At 40.8% G+C, this 23,604-nt stretch overlaps 2 protein-coding genes across 2 annotated transcripts in view; one reads left to right on the plus strand and one right to left on the minus strand.

Moving 5' to 3' along the window:
• Positions 1-23,604, plus strand: part of LOC143982596 (cytochrome P450 2H2-like) — a 107,976-nt gene that overhangs the window by 56,729 nt on the left and 27,643 nt on the right. The window contains exons 4-6 of the mRNA XM_077481468.1: positions 9,018-9,178; positions 10,208-10,384; positions 10,844-10,985. Coding sequence (XP_077337594.1) covers positions 9,018-9,178; positions 10,208-10,384; positions 10,844-10,985 — 480 coding nt within the window. The remainder of the gene's footprint in view (positions 1-9,017; positions 9,179-10,207; positions 10,385-10,843; positions 10,986-23,604) is intronic.
• On the minus strand, positions 13,333-19,120 carry LOC143982589 (uncharacterized). The gene is made up of 2 exons (XM_077481454.1): positions 18,977-19,120; positions 13,333-16,446 (listed from the first exon to the last, which is right to left on the minus strand). Exon 2 carries the CDS (start codon positions 16,440-16,442, stop codon positions 14,169-14,171), a length of 2,274 nt encoding a protein of 757 aa, XP_077337580.1. The 5' UTR covers positions 16,443-16,446; positions 18,977-19,120; the 3' UTR covers positions 13,333-14,168.

Genomic DNA, 23,604 nt, shown 5'->3' on the forward strand with positions numbered 1-23,604 from the left:
AGCAGCTGCCTGGTTGATTAGAGCGCTAAGAACATAACGGCTTTCATTTCAATAGCTGTGTATTCCCCGTCTTGCGCCCCGTCATATACAGTCCACCTGCATTGGTGGACAGAGGCTGCATTGGTGGACACAGGCTGCATTGGTGGGCACAGGCTGGATTGGTGGGCACAGGCTGCACTGGTGGGCACAGGCTGCATTCGTGGACCCGGCAGGCTGCATTGTTGGGCGTGGATAAATTTGTTGTTAATATTATTTTTATAATTTAATTCTGCATTAAACATTTAAGTGTAATTTCATGAGATAATTTATGAGGGTGTGTTTAGGGGCAGAAGTAGGGGCAGGCATGGTAGGGGTTGGGCGGGGCAACTGGTGGCGAGTAACCCTTGAGGCCTGGCTGATAGCTCAGGACTTGAAATGTTGAGCCCTGGTATAACCCATTGTCTTGTTTTCACATGGTGTGGGTATTTTTACACCATTTTCTATTAATTTTTCCCTTGGTATATTTTTAACCTTAATGCATTATTTTTGTAAGAAATCCTTATGTCCTTTTTCCATGAACATATCTGAGTTTAGCTGCCTGATCATTAAAAGCAATTTCTCTTAATTCTCTTGTACTGGCTTTTATGGATATTATTTAACCAATTTCTATTACGGCAGCTAGTTATAAGAATATATACATTTCTATCAGTTTCTTTGAAGTGCGTTTTGTAGATAAACCATTATTCTTATTTTTGATCACTAAATCCAAAAAAATATATATATTTATCACTTACCTCCCAGGTTAACATAACATTTTTATCTTTAATATTAAGATTCTCTAAAAATAGTCTGAGCCCTGTTGTTACCTTTCCATATGAAGATCAAATCATCTATGAAATGTTTCTAAAGGGTTAAATTGTTGATGTCCTTCAATAATTGGCTCTTCTCCTCCCATTTAGCCATATATAAGTTGGCAATGCTGGGCTCAAACTTTGAGCCAATCGCAACCCCCTTAATTTGTGAGTAGTAGACGCCCTCATACCAAAAGTAGTTATGTTCCAAACAGAATTTTAAACTTTTTAAAATAAACTTGCTTTGTAGGCTCTAACAGGAGCCCAAAAAGGTGAACAGCGGGCGCAATGCTGTGTGTTTGCTGATCACTCAGATGTGTTAGCAAAGCGAAGGAATTTGATTTGCTAACACTGAACCGCCTCTCAGCCAATCAGGTGCTTGGGTCTGTAACCTGTCACCAGATTGGCTGAAACGTCAGGAGTTGTGATTGGACGCCTGATAGAGAGGACGGAAGAAGACATTGAGGACACCACAGCTTACCCGCTGCGAGACAGGTAAGTGCCGGGCGATGCACACTAGCAGCATTTGATGGGGTACAGTAGCAGCAATTGATGGGCACACTGGCAGCATTTTATGGGGCACAGTAGCAGCAATTGATGGGCACACCGGCAGCAATTATTGGGCACAGTGGCTGCGTTTGATGGGCACAGTGCCAACATTTGATGGGCACAGTGGCTGCTTTGATGGGCACAGTGGCAGCGCTTGATGGACACAGTGGCTGTGTTTGATAGCACAGTGGCTGCAATTGATGGGGTTTTTTTTCAGTTTGTTAGCACCCCCCCAAAAATGTTGAGCAAGTTGCTGATCAGATGACTGCTGCCCTACAACTAATTGACCCCTGGCGACTATCAAATTTTTTTCTGCACAGCCTCCCTATTACCTAGAATACAGGAATCTACAATTCATGAACTGGTAATTTCAGATTATAGCCCTATTTCATTAGTTCATTAGTTCTGGGAGATTTTTTCATCAGATTTTTTAAACGAAAAACTATCGGGCTAGCCCACACAGGATCGGATTGTCCAACGGACTGATTCTGTCAGACCTAGTCTGCCGGAAAGTCTCGTTGTGTGTATGCATGACACTCCTTAACTCCCCAATAACCCATGAGGAAGTGTCTGAGGCTATAAAAAAGATGACAAATGGCAAAGCTCCAGGCCCCGACAGGTACACTTCAGAATTATATAAACTGACCAAACCAATTTTATCAGGAACACTAATGGAGGTATACATTGATATTTTGGAAGGTGGCCCATACCTACCTTCAGGACATCAAGCACATATTAAACTGATTGCAAAAATGGGGAAAGACCCTACTGAACCTGGTTAATACCGCCCGATTTCCCTCCTAAATGTAGACTCCAAGATTCTCTCAAAAATAGTGGCATCCCGGCTTGCAAATAAAATGCCATCTGTAATACACCCTGCACAAGAGGACTTTATCAAATGCAGATCAGCATCCTCCAACAGAATTAAGGTTCTAGCTGTACTCGAATACGCAAAAACACATCCACTAGAGGAGTTAGGCCGCGTACACACGGGCGGACCGTTCGCCCAACTTAGTCCGCTGAACAGTGTTTCAGCGGACAATCCGCTCGTGTGTGGGCTTCAGCGGACTGTTTCAGCGGACAGTCTGACGAACAAAGTCTTACGGAATTTCCGTAAGACAGTCCGTTCAAACTTGGTTTTGTCTGTCCAAACTTGGTTTCAGCGGACAGTCCGCTCGTGTGTAGGCAAGTTGGACGGACTAAGTATGGCGCATGCTTAGAAAGGGTTTACACGGCCGAAGGTTGCATTGCAGTGTATAGGACGTCGTTTTTCTAGTTCCGTCGTACGTGCTGTACATGTCATCGCGCACGTTTTCAGCGGACTGTTCGTTCATCGTGTGTGGTCAAGTCCGTTCATGCTAATTTTGAACGGACTGTCTGTCGGATTGTCTGACGAACTAAGTTGGGCGAACAGTCCGCCCGTGTGTACGCGGCCTTAGCCATCATTACACTCGACACCGAGAAGTCCTTCAATAATGTTAGTTTTCGTTGGCTCTCCCTGGTCATGCAAAAATTTGGTCTTGCAGGACCTTTCTGCCATTTTATTTACAGTATATACTTGGCACCTTCAGTTAGAGTTACATAGTTACATATAGTTACATAGTAGGTGAGGTTGAAAAAAGACTCCACCAAAGTCCATCAAGTCCAACCTATGTGTGTCATTATATGTCGGTATTACATTGTATATCCCTGTATGTTGTGGTCGTTCAGGTGCTTATCTAATAGTTTCTTGAAACTATCAATGCCCCCCGCTGAGACCACCACCTGTGGAAGGGGATTCCACATCCTTTCCGCTCTTACAGTAAAGAACCCTGTACGTAGTTTAAGGTTAAACCTCTTTTCTTTTAATTTTAATGAGTGGCCACGAGTCTTGTTAAACTCCCTTCTGCGAAAAAGTTTTATCCCTATTGTGGGGTCACCAGTATGGTATTTGTATATTGAAATCATATCCCCTCTCAAGCGTTTCTTCTCCAGAGAGAATAAGTTCAGTTCTCGCAACCTTTACTCATAACTTATGTCCTCCAGGCCCTTTATTAGCTTTGTTGCTCTTCTTTGTACTTGCTACATTTCCAGTACATCCTTCCTGAGGACTGGTGCCCAGAACTGGACAGCACTCTAGGTGCAGTCAGACCAGAGTCTTGTGGAGTGGGAGACTTATCATTTTGTCTCAAGAATTGATCCCCTTTTTAATGCATGCCAATATTCTGTTTTTGCTTTGTTAGCAGCAGCTCGGCATTGCATGCCCTTGCTGAGCCTATCATCTAATAGGACACCCCAGGTCCTTTTCCATCCTAGATTCCCCCAGAGGTTCTCCCCCCAGTGTATAGATTGCATTCATATTTTTCCCACCCAAATGCATTATTTTACATTTTTCTACATTGAACCTCATTTGCCATGTAATTGCCATTAATTTGTTCAGATCTTTTTACAAGGTTTCCACATCCTGCGGAGAAGTCTTGCCCTGCTTAGCTTAGTATTGTCCGCAAATACATGGATTGAACTGTTTATGTCATCCTCCAGGTCGTTTATGAACAAATTAAATAAGATTGGTCCCAGCACAGAACCCTGGGGGGCCCCACTACCCACCCTGACCATTCCGAGTACTCCCCATTTATTACAACCCTCTGAACTCACCCTTGTAGCCAGTTTTCAATCCATGTATTCACCCTATGGTCCATGCCAACGCACCTTATTTTGTACAGTAAACGTTTATGAGGAATTGTGTCAAATGCTTTTGCAAAATCCAGATACACCAGGTCTACGGGCCTTCCTTTATCTAGCTGGCAACTCATCTCCTCATAGAAAGTTAGTAGATTGGTTTGGCAAGAACGATTCTTCATGAATCCATGCTGATTACTGCTAATGATACCATTCTCATTACTAAAATCTTGTATATAGTCCCTTATCATCCCCTCCAAGAGTTTACATACTATTGATGTTAGGTTAACTGGTCTGTAATTCCCAGGGATTTATTTTGGGCCCTTTTAAATATTGGTGCTACATTGGCTCTTCTCCAATCAGCTGGTACCATTCCAATCAGTAGACTGTCAGTAAAAATTAGGAGCAATTCTCTGGCAATTACTTGACTGAGTTTCCTAAGTACCCTCGGGTGCAAGCCATCTGGTCCCGGTGAGTTATTAATGTTAAGTTTCCCAAGTCTAATTTTAATTCTGTCCTCTGTTAACTATGGATGTACTTCCTGTGAAGTGTCATGAGGATAAACACTGAAGTTTTGGTTACTGAAGCCCCCCAATTCCCATCGGGAAGACTGAGGAGAAGAACAAATTCAATACCTTCGCCATCTTCCCATCCTTAGTAACCAGATGTCCTTCTTCCTTCTTTATGGGGCCAATATGGTCTGTCCTCCCTTTTTTACTATTTACATACTTAAAGAATTTCTTGGGACTTTTTTGCTCTCCTCCACAATGTGTCTTTCGTGTTCTATCTTAGCCATCCTTATTGCACCCTTACATTACTTGTTGCATTCTTTATAAAATCTGAATGCTGATGATGATCCCTCAACCTCGTAGTTTTTGAAGGCCTTCTCCTTTGCTTTTATATGCATTTTTACATTGGAGTTAAGCCATCCAGGACTTTTGTTTGCTCTTTTAAATGTATTACCCAATGGGATACATTAGCTAATGCCCTTATTTAATATGCTCTTAAAGCAAACCCATCTCTCCTCCGTGTTCTTTGTTCCTAAGGTTTTATCCCAATTTATGCCTTCTAGCAAGGTTCGTAGTTTAGGGAAGTTGGCTCTTTTGAAATTCAGTGTCTTTGTATTCCCATTATGTTTCCTATTTGTGTGATTTATACTGAAGCCAATTGACCTGTGATCACTGTTACCTAAATTGCCCCATATTTCCACATCCGTGATCAGGTCTGTATTGTTGGTAATCAGTAGATCCAGTAACACTTTATTTGTAGTTGGTGCATCTACTATCTGACCCATAAAATTGTCCTGCAAGACATTTAGGAACTCGTGAGCCTTAGATGAATGCATGGTTCCCTCCGCCCAGTCTATGTCTGGATAGGTAAAATCCCCCATTATGATAATACTTCCCATCCTTGCTGCTAATCCAAATTGTGATAGGAGATCTGTCTCCCGTTCCTCCCTCAGGATAGGTGGCCTATAGCATACTCCCAGTATTATTTTCCCCTTCGTTTCATCCCTTTGGAGCTCTACCCATAAGGATTCCACCTCCTCCCTAGCTCCCTTAGTGATGTCATCTCTCACATTCACTTGTACATTACTCTTGATATATAGGCATACCCCTCACCCTTTTTTACCCTCTATATCCTTGCCATAAAGGGTATACCCTTGAATGTTTGCCAGCTAATCATGGGAGCTGTTGAACCAGGTCTCTGATATTCCCACAAAATCCAAATCCTCCTCATACAACAGTATCTCTAGTTCACCCATCTTGTCCGCCAGGCCCCTGACATTGGTGAACATGCCACGTAATTTAGACAGGTCTCAGATTATCCTCTTATTGGGTGTTCCAAGATTGCAACTAGGACTTGCTACTATACTTACCTTGGGTTTATGTGCTTTGGTCAACCTACCACTAATGCCCCCAATACTACTCTCTGGAATATGTTCCACGCTGACTATCTCTACCTCCGAACCCTCTCCCCCATCGCCTAATTTAAAAAACCCTCTAACTTTTTGGCCATCTTCATTCCCAGCTGATCTGCACCCTCCTCACTTAGGTGCAGTCCATGCCTTCTATAGTACTGGTTATTGACTGAGAAGTCGGCCCAGTCCTCCAGGAAACCAAACCAAAAATCGGTAGGGAACCTTACTCCCTCTACTTTCATAACTATCCTCCTCTTATCTCTAAAATAGTAGGTGAGTTGGGAACATGGATGAAGCTTCCACTATCACTCTCTAGGAGATGCGCCTTATTTAAGGTGGTTTGATTTGCGTGACTATTATACCCCCTCCAAACCATACCACTGCTTATGAAACACAAGACATTCAAAAAATAAATAAAGCGGCTACAGCTTTCATATGGCGCAAAAAAAATAAAAAAACATGATTGCTCTGAGTAAACTGCACCTCCCAAGGAGCAAAGGTGGTTTTTATTTTCATAATATTACAGTATAGAATATTTCTTGTTTACTAAGGCTGAGAGTCAGCCATGGTCATACAATTTATCAGCGCTTCTACATAGTTCATTGAGATCAACTCCAAACCACATCAAGTAGAGCCTATTGATTCGAGACACTATTATTGCATGGAGGGAGACAATAAAAAAGTTGGGACTCTCTACTTATGTTTCCAAACACCTACCAATCCAAGGGAACCCAATGTTCCCTTCAGGATTTCAGTATGAGCCATTTTCAAAATAGAGAGACAAGGGGTGATATATATTGTCTCCTTATATAATGGAGACTAAGGATCTCTTAAGTCCGTCAATTCACTTGCTGAGGAATTCCACATATAAAAACATAATTTCCTTCAGGTCTCACAAATCTCAGACTTTATTCAAAAAACTTGCCTGAAAAAACACATCAGATTCTGAACATCCCTGATTGACAAACCACTAAACAAGCAAAAATACTCAATTATAGATATACACAAACTACTGAACTCCTATTCTAGCAAATCATTACACCACACATCAGTAAAATCTTGGAGCAAAGATATACCTGGAGAGGATATTATTGATAAAACCTTGGAAGGCTTTAAGATTACCCAAAAGTTAGTAACAAATGAAACCTGGAGAGATTTGCAGTTCAAACTGATCCAGAGAGCTTATATTCCTTTCTCTACAAAGCACAATACACCGAACGGTACCTCTTGTCCTTGGTGTTCAGACCCGAGACCAACCTTATTTTACCACCTTTCAACATGCTTAACCATCTCGGAATATTGGGATAGAGTCTTATCCTTCATATACAGTTTGACGAACTGTCCACTACCAAAGGATCCCATGCTCCTCTTGTTTGGCTATCCAAAACTGTGGAATTCCTCCAAGGGTATCCATACCTTGATGTTCCAAGAAAACTATCAGTGGACATTCATAAGTCCTCTAATTGCTTGAAGAACTATATTCAAACACTGGATTTCCCGAACACCACCCACCTTGTCCGAAATTAAAAAATAAGACATAAATTATAAGAACCACTGCTTGGACACTTGCCCCCCCCCCCCCCCCCCCCCGAGGAACTCGAGAGGGTTCGAGCCCAAGATATTCCCTTCCTTCTCTCTTTTATCTTCCTTCTCTCTCTCTCTCTCTCCTTTCCCTCTCTTCTTATCCCTAGGTTAACCTCCCAACCACCCCCCCCCCCTCCATTGTTTAAATAGCATTCTTAACCTTTTGTATAAGTCACACTATGCCAATAGCTGTTATGTATTGGAGCAAATTAGGGCATTTTGCCTCGTGTTTCTTAAATCTTTGACCTTATATGAAACACGTTATGCTTCATTTTACTTTGTTATGTGAAAAAAACTCAATAAAATATATTTGAAAAAATATATATATATATACCACCAAAAGAAAGCTCTATTTGTGTGAAAAAAATTATATACATTTAATTTAGTTTCAGTGTTGCCCGTGCAATTGCCAATTAAAGTAGCTCAGTGCTGAATAGCAATATTTTAGCCGTGGTCATAAAGGGGGTAAAACCTGCTGGATGTCAATTGGTTAAATCGCCAGCACAACAACAGCTCCTGGATACTTCATACAGTTAGTAAACAAAGCATCCACCCCCCCCCCCCCCCCCCCCCCCCCACACACACACACACACAAAAGAAAAAAAATACAGCATGGGGTTTCCCCAGTGCATAACAGGTCCTCTAAGTTTGGTATGAATATTATGAGGGGAACCCATGCAAAAATTAAGAAAAAAAAGCATGGGGTCCCCCTAAAAATCTATACCAGACCGAGCATGTAGCCTTGCAGAACAGGGAATGGTAAGGCAAGCGTCCAGTCAACTCTTGAACCAAACCAGGCCACATGTCCACAACATAGGAGCCCCCTGGCAAAGCACCTTGCCCCCATATTGATGAGGAAAATGGCCTCTTCTCCACAACTCTGGCTCAATGGTTATGGGGATCGGTAAGTGGGGGGATCATCAGAATCTTTAAGTAAAGGGTTACATAACCCCTACTCATTCACAAAATAAATTTAAAAAACAAAAAAGTATCACCATGTACAACCACCATCAACACATCATCCAGTGATATAGATTCATATCAATCATGATGCCTGACTCTAGTTGACCCACCACAGAAAAAAGCACCATGTACCAACGCACGTCTTGTCTTTTCGATAGACTCCTGCTGAATGACAGGTCTGGCAAATAACAGCTCATATATGCAAAGGGGCAGGGTCTCTCAGGTTACATAATTGACTAAATATGGACATGACTATATCTGGTCAATTATGTAATTGTGACACACTTTAAAATTCATACCCGATGAATGGGTATATGTTCAGGTGTTCACCCAAATGCCAAAACAGCCAGGCTTGTGTTTGGCCTGCACCTTCAGCTCATCCTTTATGTAAGATTAATCTGTAATCATTTAGTATTTACTTAAGGTCCTCACACATTGAAAATGGTTTACCAAGTTCTAGATACTGATGTTGGTGACAAAAATACTGACTGGTTCTGCTTGTGTAATAACAGATAAACCAATAAACCCAATGTATCTGCTAAGATTGGCTGTCTCCAATGTCATCTGCTCCATTGTATTTGGAGAGAGATTTGACTACGAAGATAAGAAGTTCATGTCCCTTTTGGAAATTATTCAACAAATTGCAACTCTACTGAACTCCCGATTGGGCCAGGTAAATATATATAGTGTATGATTGTATGTGTATTCACACTACATATATTTTATATGGGTTTATGAGACCATGGCCACCAGGACCAATAAAGAGGGTTTCTTCAGGACAGTGAAGCAATAGAAGATCTACTCAATCTAATGACTGGGGACAAAGTGTAGAGAGGAGTAAGCCTGTCATAGGACTTTCATAGGCCATGTGACAGGCCTCTCCTCCTATCCTGACTGTTCTTTATGGCATTATGCAGAGAAAATACTGTAAAGCCCCATACACACGAGAGGACTTATGTCCGACAGACTTCCGAAGGAGTTCCGTCGGAGTTCTGCTGGAATTCCGACGGAGTTCTGACAGACTTTTCGGCTGAGCGGACTTGGCCACACACAATCACACTAAACTCCGATGGATTCGAACGTGATGACGTACGACTGGATTCGAATAAGGAAGTTCATAGCCAGTAGCCAATAGCTGCCCTAGTGTCGGTTTTAGTCCGTCGGAATAGCATACACACGAGCAAATTATTTGAAGGGACCCGGTCCGGCGGAGTTCCTTCGGAAAAATTTGAAGCATGTTCCATATTCTAAAGTCCTTCGGACTTTGGCGAGTCAAAAGTCCGTTGCAGCCCACACATGATCGAATAGTCTGACGGACTCAGTCCGTCGGACTTTGGATGTTGAAAAGTCCGCTCGTGTGTACGGGGCTTTAGACTTCACACCATGCTTTCAATTTCACAAATTAAAATTTAAATAAAATGCATACATTGATTGGAATACTCACTGCAATGTCCTGTGGAAAGTAGTATCCAGGCACTGTTTTAAATGGCATCTGATATGGCTTTTTTAAACTTCAGTCACACATACAAAACATTTGAGGCCCAGCACTAATCAGAGAAGTTTTTCAAAGGATGGCAGTAGGTTAGCAATTGACAGGAAAACTGAAAATTTGGAGACTTGTTTTGGTAATGTCCAGTATGTTAAAAATGTAAGGGAGATGTATTTCTCATTATTTAACACCTTAATTAAAAATTTGTTTCAGCTTCTTAATCTATTCCCAACTTTAATGAGCCATGTTCCTGGCCCCCACCAAAAAATGTTTAAACATTTTGAAAAGTTTAACGAGTTTGTGATAGAAATGGTGGAAGCTCACAAGGAGACATTGGATGAGAACTGCACTCGAGACTTTATAGATTGTTTCCTAATTAAAATGGAAGAGGTGAGTTTGACTTTTAATTATTGGTCTACAATCTGATATTTGTTCTAAAGGACAAAATGTTTTAAAGGGGTATGTCAACTTTTACTATGTGGCTGGTAAAAAGTACAAATGTGCCAATTGACACTGTCATGTATATATACTATGGCTCTATTGTACATTCTAGTGTTGTTTGCTACTTTAAAGGTTACTCTTGGCCGGTATACTGATTGATTGATTATTAATTTGTGAGCATTATAGAAAAAGGTTCATAATTAGTCCAATGCCTCTGCCTAATGGCAGCAATCCAAACTATTAGGGAAGGACAAGAATCTTGAAGGGGGGTTTGTTCAAACCTGATGCTCCAACAATATACAGAAGAAAAACAAAAACCCATATGAGCCAGGGTGGGAGTCTGATTTAGGATTAGTGGGGACTTATACTCCATTTGGATGCTAAAATGACTCTGAAAATATTTTTCAGGAAAAGAACAACCCAAAAACAGAATTTCACAAGGATAATTTAATAGGAACAGTAGCTGACCTGTTCTTCGCCGGGACTGAGACTACAAGTGTGACATTGAGACATGCCTTCTTGATACTACTCAAATACCCTGACATACAAGGTAACATAATATTTTCTTAGCAGAACATTAAGGGCCATTGTCCTGTCTAAATTTGAAAATGTAACTTTGCGATGCATAAAGGGAGCATAACCGGCCTGCTGAATGACAGACTTTTGTTTGCTTCAAATGAGTTTTGGTTTCCTATACATGTTTATGGGAATGCAAAACTCACTTTTAAGTCAAATGCAAGTCAGAAAGAAGTCAACTGCAGGACAGTTGCACCTGTCAGTGAATTCTGATGTAATTGACACAAGCCCAGAGCACATCTTAATTCAGTTTTTCATCTACGTATTGCTGAACTGCATCATATCAGATGCTTGATGCATCTCACGCACAAAAAATCCTGAAATCCCAATATTAGGACGTTTTTTTTTTGTTTTTTTTTTACAGCAGTCAATAAGATTTAAACCTGTTTTGGAAGTTGAGATGTGATGTGATTTGCAATGGTGTCACTATTAAAGTGCAGCGCTTGTTCAATTAAATAATCACACAAGTGAAACGTGCAAAAATGGTGACAATCCAAAACCAAAATAAAGTGGCATTCAAACGAAATCAATATTAACATATAAATGTGCAATCAAAAATTAATAAAAATTAATTCATATGTGAGTCGATAAATCATAAATAAATGTCCATAGAAATATCAAAAATATCCAACAGATAGTGTGACTTGATTGAATAAAAATAATATACTTGACCACGTGGGACCCGTCACCTTTAATCACCACTAATAAGATGGGGGCTTACCAGATCATCAGCAACCCCCTGTTTAAGGGAGGTCAGTCAGCGCATATAATGTCATAAATTACAGCTGCAGACGACCAGATGTGAAAAACGGGTGTCTCCTATCTGCAGACTCCACAGCTCAGGTGATCAGTCACCGCAAACTTCCCAAACATTTGCCAGCGTGAAGGCTCATGCAAAATAAAAAGTGCTCCGAATCGTGTAATATGTTTTAACACCAAATTTTTTTTCTTTATTGCATAAAGTCAGATGCTGTAAAAAGGACTCCACCAAGTCCTTTGGGTAGCCAGGCCCACACATCCTGCGCATGTGCGATCGCAATTTAAAACCACATGCAGGTTTTTTATCTGCTAGCAGTTTTATTTTTCGTTTTCAACGCTGTTTGTATTTTAATCGCTATCTGTACATTGGAGACTCGGTGGAGTCCTTTTTACAGCATCTGACTTTACGCAATAAGGAAAAAAAAATGTTGGTGTTAAAACATATTACACGATTCGGAGCACTTTTTATTTTGCATGAGCCTTCACGCTGGCAAATGTTTGGGAAGTTTGCGGTGACTGATCACTTGAGCTGCGGAGTCTGCAGATAGGAGGCACCCCCGTTTTTTCACATCTGGTTGCCTGGAACCAGAATTTGTGACATTGTACACGCTGACTGACCTCCCTTAAACTGGGGGTCACTGATGATCTGGTAAACCCCCATCTTATTAATGGTAATTAAAAGTGACGGGTCCCACGTGGTCAAGTATATTATTTTTATTCAATCAAGTCACACCATCTGTTGGATTTTTTTGATATTTCTATGGACATTTATTTATGATTTATGGACTCACATATGAATTCTTTTTTATAATTTTTTTTATTGCACATGTTTATGTTAATATTGATTTCATTTGAATGCCACTTTATTTTGGTTTTGGATTGTCACCATTTTTGCACGTTTCACTTGTGTGATTATTTAATCATTATTTATTGAACAAGTGCTGCACTTTATTTTTTTCTTTGCATTTCTGGGCCCAGTATCTGGGTTATGGTGTTCAGCTGCTGTTAGTTGTTTAAGTTTAACTGAGCGCAGATATTTACCTACTTACAATGGTGTCACTATTGCCATAGCAGCCCACGTGGCTTCTATTGGGCCAAAGAATGGTAAGGGGGCCCCACTAACCTCCATGGCGGTATGATTATGTCAGATTTCTGTGTCTCAAAGCGGTACATTGTTTCGCAAATTCGGCGTTTTATATTGTAGGCCTGTAATGTCTAGTAGACATCCCAGGTATGATAAAGTTTGAAACATGAAATCATAAATTATAATATATAATAAATAATTATAAAAAATAATAATATAATAAAAGTAAATTTTATTCAATAATGTAATCAAATCAAAAACACAGAAATGTTCTCAGTTGCAGAGTTGTCGATCTTATCACTTTCAGTCTTTGATGTTTGAATTTCCCCACAAATCCCTATTGCTCAATTCTGCAAGTGATTTTAATTTACTATCTCTGTTTTCTAGCTGGTGTTAACCTTCAAAATCTATATTTCTGATTTATTAATCAGAAGATATGATATGGGTTGAAAAGAGAATTCTTATTGACAAAGGAAAGGGAGGTTTAACATAACACCATTTATTAGAGTACGTTACAGGTTTATCTAATACACAGAAAATATCTATAGTCTAAGTGAGGGAGTAAAATATTAGTTTAAAATACAACAAGAGTACAATACATTCATTACAATACAAAACAGGACATATGACAATTCGGTATACCTTGTAAGTGCTGGGAGATGATCTGATATGTTACCTAATATTGGTCCATAGCTCTGGTCAGTTCTCATCTGCCATTACCCTAGGGTTGGGTTCCCTTAAAAAGGGCCCTCTCTCATTGACTTGCATAGGACCACACTGATTGGTTAGCGATAATTAGTCTGAAGCCCACTTAATTAAAGAGGAAGTTTGCTCTTGAATAGGACACTTAACTATGCATAGTCCCAGCCGGGGTAAATTGTCCATTCCTGAACAGATCAAAGAAATATTTTAAGCATATCAACCACCCTTTGAAATGGATAAATGGTGGATTAGCACGGAAGAATACACAAGCCTTTATCTAGCAAATGAATTCGGCTCCGTACCGACTACACACCCCAAATGGTATCTGTTCGTGGGTTTTGATTATTACATTAGGTAAACAGCAGGACATCTCCCTCACACCCACACTTGGCATACCTGTGAGACAAAGGTATTGTTAATTGAATTATATACGCTGACCAGACGTCTGTTCCTGTACATCAAACCATCTGTGCCGGTTAAGCTAAACTACTACTAATATCTACATCTATAATACAAATATTCCCAGTTGCTAATGGAGATTACTCATAAACTCCTCATAAGGCAACAGATGACCCCTTGTGGCAAGTTGAGTCCAATGAAACGACGCCACACTTAAGTGAGTAATTGTTTATGTCTAATCTCCATTAGTGAGTTCAGTTTCTCTCTCTGCCATCTTAGAAGTCGGCCGAGATATATCACCATACCCGTCATAAATAACAGTACCCCACACTGCAATATGAGAAGACCTTTTATTCCCATTTCTACCCAGGTCCTGGTGGTGACCAAACTGAAATCCCCATCATGTAAAAGTTCATTCAACCTTTTCCCTGTTTTCTCCATATCATTACTAATTTGAATTATATGGGTATCCTTCCTTGCGAGCAGATTGTGAAGGTTTACTGACAGAGTATCAATTTTTACATCAAAATGGGGTAGATAGGTTATAGGATCTGGGACATCAGGGGGACTCTCAATGATATAGTCTTCTGTTAACACTGGTATGGGGGCTACTACAGTTTGCCCAATAATAGTGTACTCGTGTGGAATGAAGCAAAAATTTGGATAGGGTATGGGACACGACTGACCCCCATAGAGAAATGTCTGGTGATTTGTAACGACACAGTACAGTCCATCCATGTGGTAGGTGACCTTTGTGCTAGGTGTTCTCCATTTTGACAGCTTCACTGGGCAGTTAGCTTCCATCTCACTTGTGCTGGTTTCTTGAGGTGGGTGGCGTGGACTTTCCAGTTGGGGGTCCCTCGCTACTTTGGCGGTGGGATCCGGGTCATTGCTTAGACCACAGACTGGAGTGTCAATTTCAAACACATCACAACGGCATAAGTACCTATTGTCTTTGACAGTGCAGCAGGCAGTGTGTGGTGCTTTCCATCGCCCTTGAACTTGAATGAGCATTTCGGGGAGGTGCAACCTTTCCTTGTACACGTCGTTTTCAAGGTACCCGAGGGAGTGTATGGACGCCATCGTGTTAAAGTAGTCATCTTGTGGATGGAACACTGGCAGCGACATGGTGAAGGAAACATACATTAGGTCCCGGTAGGCGCACAGGGACGGGCTCTTCTTGCAAGCAAATGGCCCTCTATTTGGGTGTGGTGTTACTATCCCTATATTTCGAATTGTGGAAACTGGCAGAGGTTTGCACTTGTCTCCAGAATGTACATTCATTCCACCACTATTATTAGTGTGAGTACAATACCATTGGGTAAGGTCGGTATCTCTTAATATATCAGGGATTTTACCTGCTTGGATATCTCGGATGATATTAGTGACCTTGGTTAAAACAAAATTTCCATACGCAGTGCATATTACCTCTTTCCCCATACCATCCTCTCTAGCTTTCTGATTATTTATGTTTATGATTTCGTTGATTTTCTGTTGTGTCTTTTCAAACAACTGGGCAATATCTTTCATGTTATACACCGTAAACCTTTCCTCCTCTGCAAGCCCCTCAACACCCTGCAGAACTGGTTTCAGCACTTGCCGACCCTCTTTTTGTTCAAAATTTCCGATATGCCTGCGAATCGCTGACAAATCGGCTCGGTTCCAAATTGACATGCCAGATCCAAAAAGTCCTGGGATGGACCCAAGTATGCTGTCCAACCCCTTTAACTTTCTGGATCTGAAAATGCCCCTATGGGGAGTGAGGTTTGGTTCTGCAAATGGGTCCTGAGTTCGGCTTGCATGGGAGGCAATCAAATCTACCAGCAAGGAGGAGTAAAACAGAGACACATTTGTCCGGGCACATGAGCCGAATTCAGCCATGTTCCACTGGGACAAATTAAGTACCACGGGTACATGAATGAACTTAACGTTATTGAACAGAATTCCAGGGATTGATGTTGCCGTTAGGCCACTAGGTGGTCCCTCTTGCAGTGATGGGCATTCCAAGGATGTTGGTTCATAGTAGGGGATTGCAGCTGTATTTTTGGGCAAAATGGTAGGAGCAGGGGTGTTAGTCTTTGGGGACACGTGCAAGGTGACTTTTCCTGGGACGTACTGAAGAGTGGATGCCTGTGTGTTGCTGGACAAGGGGATGGAGATAACAAAAGAATATTTCCACTCTCCGGCATCACTCAACCGTGTCTCTTGAATCAACAAGGATCCATTCTGAAAACTCATGACTCTATCCCGGTAGTCAGTGATATTCCCTGCGACGCCGTTACCCCAGACGAGATGATTATCAATGGGACTCCACCAATATACTTGCTTCCCCACAGTCCCTACAATGGCCACAGGTAATAAAATGGATTCCCCCTCTAGGCAGTAGACAGGATTCTTGTCAACGATCACGCTGATGAGTGGTCCAGTCTCCTCTTCCTTGGTAGTTGTGATCAGCTGGAGCAGGATAACGATCCACATCGACTTCATGGCTCTAAAAGGAAAGAAAGCAGCACATTTTAGTTGATTTCTTTGGCTCCATGGAACTGTTTCAGTTGGTTCGCATGAACCCATTTATCTTGTGTCTTTTTGCCCGCCTCTATTCTGATTTTATATACAGAAGGACTTAATTTATCAATAATAGAAAATGGACCTCTCCATTTTTGACTTAGACTGTGATCCAGGGGACGTAGTTCCAAGAACATAACTCGGTCTCCTATGGCCCAAGTGCATTCTCGAACCCCTTTGTCAAAATACGCCTTGGCTTTCTTTTGACTTTTACCCATTTGTGCTGCGGCAAATACATGGATCTCTTTTACCGCTTTTTGGAGTTTAAGGAGGTATTGGTCCATTGACAGTCTGTCTATGGTAGGTGTATGCATCTCTAGCCAGAGATGTTCAGGGAGTCTCATCTGTCTACCTGTCAGCACTTCAAAGGGTGTCAGCCGGGTAGCATATGAGGGGGTTGCTCGGATGGCCATGGCCAGTAATGGCAGCAGATTATCCCAGTTCTTACCATTGATGTGTACAAATTTTTTTAGCATTGTCTTAATCTGCCGATTGGCTCTTTCAACCTGACCTGAAGATTCTGGGTGATATGGAATGTGAAATTTTTGCTCCACCCCTAACATCTGTAGGCAGGTTTTTACCACCTTTCCAGTAAAATGGGTCCCCTGATCTGACTCTATTGATCCTGGGAGCCCCCATCTACTGAACACCTGTTCCACTAAAATCTTAGCCGTATTTTGTGCAGTGTTACTTTTGGTTGGGAAGATCTCTGCCCATTTAGAAAATAAATCTGTGACTACGAAGATGAATCTGTTGTTTCTAGAAGTGACTGGCAAGGGTCCCATGTAATCCATTTGTAAGGCATTCCATGGCCCTTCTTTCAGTCTAATTCGTAAAGGGGCATTGATCTTCCTTGGTGCGGGGTTAACCTGTGCACAGACAATACAATTGTCACAATACTGCTTCACATCTGCCATCATGGAAGGCCACCAACCTATGTTCTTGAGCCGCTCACCTGTTTTCTCTGACCCTTGATGACCCCCAGTAGGTAGGTCATGCACTATGTAAATCATTTCATTTTGGTATTTTTCAGGAACCACCCAAGTTACTTCATCTCCATGATGTAACAATACCTTTTTATCTTCTGACAATGTGAGGTGTTTTATATATTTTGCCAAAGTATTCCCCTCAGAGAGTTCTCCAGTCTCATTTTGCAGTTTTTGCATTATTTCCTTAATGTTGTCATCCTGGCATTGTATGTCCGAAATATCCGGAACTACTATGCAGGATTTTGTGAGGGCACAAACACTGGGGCACAAGACTAGGTCCGGTAAATTCGACGGAATTTCCCAGATCTCCCCTCCCTGTGCTCCTTGTTTGGCCAAGCAATCCGCCGCCTCATTTTGTTCCCAGTATGGGGCAGTACCTGAATGACCTTTAACTTTGCACACCCATGGTTTGACTGGCAACTTTTGCACCAATGATACAATATATTTCAACAGGGATGCATGTTTAAGTGGAGACCCATCTGAGGACATGTACTGGTGGGTGTGCCAGAAGGGCAGAAATTCTGTAAGAGCATTACAGACCCACGCAGAATCTGAGTATAAAACAATTTCTTGGTCCCCTTTCATCAGTTCTAGGGCATGAGCGATTGCAGCCATTTCCGCAAATTGTGCTGATTTGACTTTACATGACCGAAAGATTGATGTTTGGGTCTTTGCTTGTGGATTGATATAGTATATTCCAAATCCTGCACATGGAGAACCCTCCACGTAAAAACATGATCCATCTGTGAAAATTTGGCCTGCGTTTTCAGGGACTGTTTCCTTTACTGACAAAGGTCTAAAGAATTGTTGTGCCGATGATTGTGGGGTGATATCACATTCATGTGGTACTCCCTGGTAAAGGAGGCCATGGGCTCTAGTGGACGGATTATTTGTGTGTTGAACTTTAATGTCTCTGTCTTGAAGCAACAAAGCCCAATGGGCCAATCTGGCATTGGATACATTGCCATCCTTCACTCGGTCTGTGAGTAAAAATTTAGTGGGAGTGTGCGTTGTGTGCAGGATGACTGGGTTAAGTCCTATGATGTATGTGAAGTATTTCACTGCCCAAAACGTAACTAGGAGGTGTTTTTCACATAGAGAGTACTTCATTTCCACAGGAGATAATAATTTAGACGCATATGAAATGGGTCTCTGTTGCCCATGGATTTCCTGTGACAGAACAGCTGACATGGCTGTCTCTGATATGGCAGTCTCAATGTGAAAGGGCAGTTGGTACTCTGGGTTGGCTAATGCTGGCGCTTGCGCTAAAGCTTCTTTAAGCTCCTGCACTGCCTTGGTGTGTTGCTCAGTCCATTGCCATTGGGTATCCTTTTTCAACAAATCATACAGTGGTGCAGATTTTTGTGCAAATTCAGGGATGAAAGCCCGTGAATAATTTACCAATCCTAAAAAAGATCTCAGAGTCGGGATGCTCACTGGCAGCGGTAATTGTAGAATGGCTTTTACCTTTTCCGTTGCTATCTTACGTCCGTTTGCTGTCACTGTAATCCCAAGAAAAGACACAGATTCCTTCAACAATTGTGCCTTAATGGGATTACACTTCAGTCCCGCCTTTCCTAGGATCTGCAGAAGTTCCTCCAATAGCCGCAAATGTTCTTCTTTGTCGCATGTGGCTAGCAACAAATCGTCCACGTACTGGAAAAGATTCTTTGGAGAAGAAAAATCAATTAAAATATCTCTCATGGTTGCATGAAATAACGTAGGAGAGTTATGAAATCCTTGAGGGACAGAATTGAAAGTATACTGTTTTCCGAGAAATGTAAATGCAAATTTGTATTGACATTCTTCTGACAACGGTAATGACCAAAAACCATTTGATATGTCCAGCACTGTGAAATATTTGTGTTTGGGATTTAACATGCTCAACACATCCGGGACAGATGCAACGGTGGGGGCGCAATTGTTTGTAATACTGTTCAATTTGCGGTAATCGATTGTTAATCTCCACGAATTGTCAGTACTTTTGCGAATCGGCCATATTGGCGCATTTGTTGTTGATACACATGGTCTGATGACCTTTTGGTCAAGCAGTGACTCTATGGTTTCCTGTATGTAGCTGATAGCTTCCTTTGGAAAGGGGTATTGTTTCTGCGGAACTGGGTCTGGCCCACTGATGTGTATTACCGTATTTACCTTTCCACAGTCATGTTTGTGTTTTGCAAAGGATTCCTGATGTCTTTCTATCACAGGGTGCAGAAGCTGATGTTCTGGGTGATCTGTAATGATCTCCAGTATGTCATATTTTAAATCATTGCGTTTGATGGCTGCAATTGTGTGAGAATCAGGTATCACAATGGTGCTATTCTGATCAGTTGGAACCCCTTGCAATAATAACAGGTTGGTCAGATCCAACATACATCCATTGGGAATTAAGAAGTCTGAACCCAGCAGGCTGGTTTCATTTGGCAAACACATTAATGCTAATGGCTGTTTTAGGGTTAACTCACCAATTTGGATTGTTAGGGGCTTGGACAAGGCAGACTCAACATTATGTCCAGCAAAGCTCTGGAGCTTCAGTGGCTTTCCTGAAGATAGTGTTGAGTTTAAGGGATCTTTGTCATGCATAATTGATATCGCCGCCCCTGTGTCGATTAACATGGCACATTGACGGCCCCTAATCAACGCTGACACTACAGGGCGCCCACACCTATCCAGAGAAATAGGTGCTAAGATTTTGGGGCCTTGTAGTTGTCACCATTGATGACGGTTAGCCTCTGTCTGGGAAGCTACCTGTACTTCCTTTCCAGGGCCTACTTGAAAGGCCTGTAATTGTTGTCGCAACTCTGCATAAGTAGGAGCTCTTTCTGTGTCACTGACATGCTTGCCCTGTGATAGGTGGCTATGAGAGTTTTCTCTTCCTCTGCCTCTGCCTCTATAACCTGATTTCCCCCTATATCCCCTCCCCCTCCCTTGTAAACTTTTGTCCCAGTTAGGGTTGTATGGAGGATTGGCTTCTCCTGGGGCATGGGGGCCTTCTACGGTGGTAGTCCTGCATTGTACTGCAGCCACCTTCCTAAACAGCTGTTTCTCTTCTCTTTCCTTAAGCCTGTGCTGTTTATAGGCTTGGATGGCATGGAATGATCTATGTATTAATCCAATCACCTCCTCATAGCTATGTTTTCTAGGATCTATTAAATGCTCACATTTTATTCGAATAGCGGGATGGGCATTGTGTATCAGTAGGTTCTTATATTCCATGTCCTCTCTAGTGGTTTTACCATTGTTAGTGTTATATGCTGCCCACAATCTATTGGCATAAACTAAAGGATTTTCCTCATTACTTTGTTTGATTTGATAGGCCACCATCAAACCTATAGCTGAGGGGTTTATGACTTTTTGCAATTCGGCCACGGTTACTTTGTAGCTCCCTTTGCCTTCCTTAATTTGATCTGGGAGTGCATTCCAGGTGTGGGCGTCAAGGGTTAATTGTAACACCTTAACTTGGTCACTAGGATTTCGCACACCTAAGAGCTCACACCTCTGTTGTACATTGGTTGCATGTGAAGTAATGTGTTCATTCGTTTTAATTTTGCCAATGAAATCCGCTACACTCATAAGGGTTTTTACAGGTTGAATTGGATATACATTGGAAATCACCTCATTTCCTTCACTATCAAAGCCCAAAAATGTTTGATTTCCTTCAGTAGAGGAGGAAATCTGGGTCCTACCCATGATGGGGAACTTGTCATGCTCCTCATTTGTAGATAGCTGGTCCCCGTTGTCTGGTGGGTCTATGACAATGGTGCATTCTCGATTTTCCTGTGGCTCTGCGATTTCTCCCATCGCCACAGGAAATGTGGAATCGGAACCCATATCTTCCTCTCCCCAATACTCTTCATATTCCTCTGTGTCCCCAATTTCATAGGCACAAGTAGGTGCCGTAGCATTACCTTGTTCGCATCTGTTGGCCACAGCCGCCTGTCCTTTAAGGATAGAAATTGTTTGTAGCAACTGTGACTCGGTTTGCGTGCAGTGTGTGTGATCTATAAATGTTCCTTTCTTAGCTTCATGTAACTGATTTTGGACTACTTTGTATGCAGTAGTTATGTGGTCCAGCTCAGTCTCAACTTTAGTTAGCATGCTTTTATATTGTACCACTTCTTTCTGGGCCAAATTTACACTTTTAACATTTTCCTCCTGTGAGGCATTAACTAATTGATTAAGGGTAGTTAATGTTTGTACCTGGTTCTGTAAAGCTGTATTCTCTTTTTCCTTCTCAGAAATTGTAATATTTTTATTATAGACTATATCTTCTAATTTCTGCATTTTAGTATTCATAGCCATGCAAGCTGCATACATACCTGCTAAGGCTAGACTTTTATGCTGATTTTTTTTGGTTGTTTTAACTTCTTTCTCAAATAACTCCTGGACATAAGTCCAAGGAGATACTTTTAACTTGGCATCACAGGCAAATTCATTGTTCTTATGTTTACGAGTATACGTTGCTACAAAACTTTCTAGACCGGACATGGTAGCCATTACCAATCTATACAATGCAAAATTTGTAAGCTAAATTATGTTAACTTCCCCTGTACTATACAGCCACTTTGAGATTACCGTATAGAAGGAGGGAAGGAAAACACTTTAAAAATAATAATTAAAAAAAAAACATAAACAGACTCAAATAAAAATGCAGAAAATACAGTAAAAATAAAACAATATTTCAGCTCACAATAAAACCCTCTTTTATATTAGTGGGGGAACACTAATTATGCTCACCATAACATTGAGCCTTCAATACAACAATTGACCCAGGGGACAATAGAACCAAGAGCTTTGAGAATGTGTACTGTAAGCCCCCACGGATCTATATGCTGACAATAGTAATGTAAACGCAGCCGTGTTTACACTAGTATTTGTAACTCAATTCAGTAATACAAACAAAAACCAACAACAAAAACTTTTGGAAGGTCTATTATACTATGCTCAGTGCACCTTATTTCACACTAATACACTACTAATAATCTTTCTCAAAGATTAGCTTCAGTATTCAGCAACAACACTTCCACAGCTCTGTACTTTAACTGACAACAATGAGAATATTACTGCTTATAAAATTCCACCGTAAAAACAAACAAACTACTTTCTTAAAGCTATGTTATGCATTTAGTGGATAGACCATTTCAATTAAAACAAACATTTGTTGAACCTTTTCAACAAAACCAAGATCACACTCAATTGGCGTCTTTTCAATAAAATAAATGTACTCACCATGCAGGACTCTCAAGCAATTGTTAGAGACAGCAATGAAGCTTGGTGAGCACCAAAGAATGCAATAAAAAAAAAAAATTAATAACACTTTTCCCGCAAAGTTACTTCCTCCCCCTTACATCGACCGGTATATAAGGGTACATCCAAAGAACTTTTTCAATTATAATTTTGGGATATTAAAAAAAATAAAAAAAATAATAATAAAAAAAATTATTAAAAAAAAAAATCCAAAACATAAAAAAAACAATAATAATAACTTGTGGTGTATATTCTCTCCTTAGAGTTAATCTAATACTCACTTAATAATAAAAACATATAATAAAAAAAAAACATTTACCTATATTTTTCCCTGTATAGATTGGATAAGCTGACTCAGCTTAAATTCCCCCTAATAACCTTAATCTCTAATAAACAAATTGTGGTATTATATTAAATACTTTCAGTCCTGTACTCAACTTCGTGGTCGCCACTGTTAACCTTCAAAATCTATATTTCTGATTTATTAATCAGAAGATATGATATGGGTTGAAAAGAGAATTCTTATTGACAAAGGAAAGGGAGGTTTAACATAACACCATTTATTAGAGTACGTTACAGGTTTATCTAATACACAGAAAATATCTATAGTCTAAGTGAGGGAGTAAAATATTAGTTTAAAATACAACAAGAGTACAATACATTCATTACAATACAAAACAGGACATATGACAATTCGGTATACCTTGTAAGTGCTGGGAGATGATCTGATATGTTACCTAATATTGGTCCATAGCTCTGGTCAGTTCTCATCTGCCATTACCCTAGGGTTGGGTTCCCTTAAAAAGGGCCCTCTCTCATTGACTTGCATAGGACCACACTGATTG

This window comes from Lithobates pipiens, unplaced genomic scaffold (assembly GCF_037356315.1).
Source record: "Lithobates pipiens isolate NorthernLeopardFrog02 unplaced genomic scaffold, aLitPip1_a1.2 Scaffold_1, whole genome shotgun sequence".
Lineage (NCBI taxonomy): Eukaryota > Metazoa > Chordata > Amphibia > Anura > Ranidae > Lithobates > Lithobates pipiens.

Bases quoted from the DNA above. Each gene is read 5' to 3' on its own strand.
- LOC143982589 (XM_077481454.1), bottom strand. From the start codon at position 16,442: ATGAAGTCGATGTGGATCGTTATCCTGCTCCAGCTGATCACAACTACC.